Source organism: Corylus avellana, chromosome ca1, assembly GCF_901000735.1.
Source record: "Corylus avellana chromosome ca1, CavTom2PMs-1.0".
In the NCBI taxonomy this organism is placed as follows: domain Eukaryota; kingdom Viridiplantae; phylum Streptophyta; class Magnoliopsida; order Fagales; family Betulaceae; genus Corylus; species Corylus avellana.
The window spans coordinates 27591155-27592014 of record NC_081541.1 but is presented as its reverse complement, the minus strand read 5'-3'; the positions used below and the strand labels follow the sequence as shown (position 1 = coordinate 27592014).

The following is an 860-nucleotide window of genomic DNA, read 5'->3' as shown; positions in this document are numbered from 1 at the left end:
ATCACAGACACCGACGCGGCCGCCACCATCGCCATTGCCGATAACTACTCAAGCAGTAGGAAATGCAAGGGCAAAGGAGGCCCCGACAACAGCAAGTTCAGGTACCCTGGAGTCCGGCAGCGGAGTTGGGGCAAATGGGTAGCCGAGATCCGAGAGCCACGCAAGCGTACGCGCAAATGGCTCGGCACTTTCACCACCGCCGAGGACGCCGCTCGCGCCTATGACCGCGCCGCCATCATCCTCTAAGGCTCAAGGGCTCAGCTCAATCTCCAGCCCTCTAGCGGTTCCTCGTCCCACTCCTACTCCTCCGCACGTGGCACCTCCTCCTCGTCTTCAACTCAAACACTCCGCCCTCTTCTCCCTCGCCCTTCTGGGTTTCTTTTGCGTATTTATAATTTTGACACAAAGAGAGGATGCAAGTTTGGGGGTGAGACGGGCTCACAAAAGTAGATTTGGGTCAGTTTGCTCGAGTCGTGAAAGCGAAAGATAGGGAGGAAAGAAATTTTTCAGGAAAAAAAAGTAAAGGCTAATAGAGTAATTGTACATCAGGTTTATGAGGGTTATTTTATTAAAATGCACTTCTACCGAGAATCTACAGTGTTTAGGCTGACCAACACTTTTGCCAAACACCTCATTAATATATTATCACTATAATTTATATGATTATATCATATGATCAATTGATCATTAAATCATTTGATTATATAATAACAAATTATACATATATAATATGACATAACTCATAAGTATACCAATTCATACTAATATAATAATTAAATATTTAGAGACTTATTTCCAATGTATATATGTTATAAACTTATAAGTCTATATATGTTAGAGCATTCCCAATGGAGGAGCTA

The 860-nt window shown here is 43.4% G+C and overlaps 1 protein-coding gene across 1 annotated transcript in view; it reads left to right on the top strand.

Annotated features, from left to right (window-relative positions):
* Nucleotides 1–246, top strand: part of LOC132168568 (ethylene-responsive transcription factor ERF035-like) — a 1041-nt gene extending 795 nt beyond the window's left edge. Inside the window, exon 2 of the mRNA XM_059579569.1 lies at nucleotides 8–246. Within this exon, the coding sequence (XP_059435552.1) occupies nucleotides 8–246 (239 nt within the window). The remainder of the gene's footprint in view (nucleotides 1–7) is intronic.
* Nucleotides 247–860: the final 614 nt, after the last annotated feature.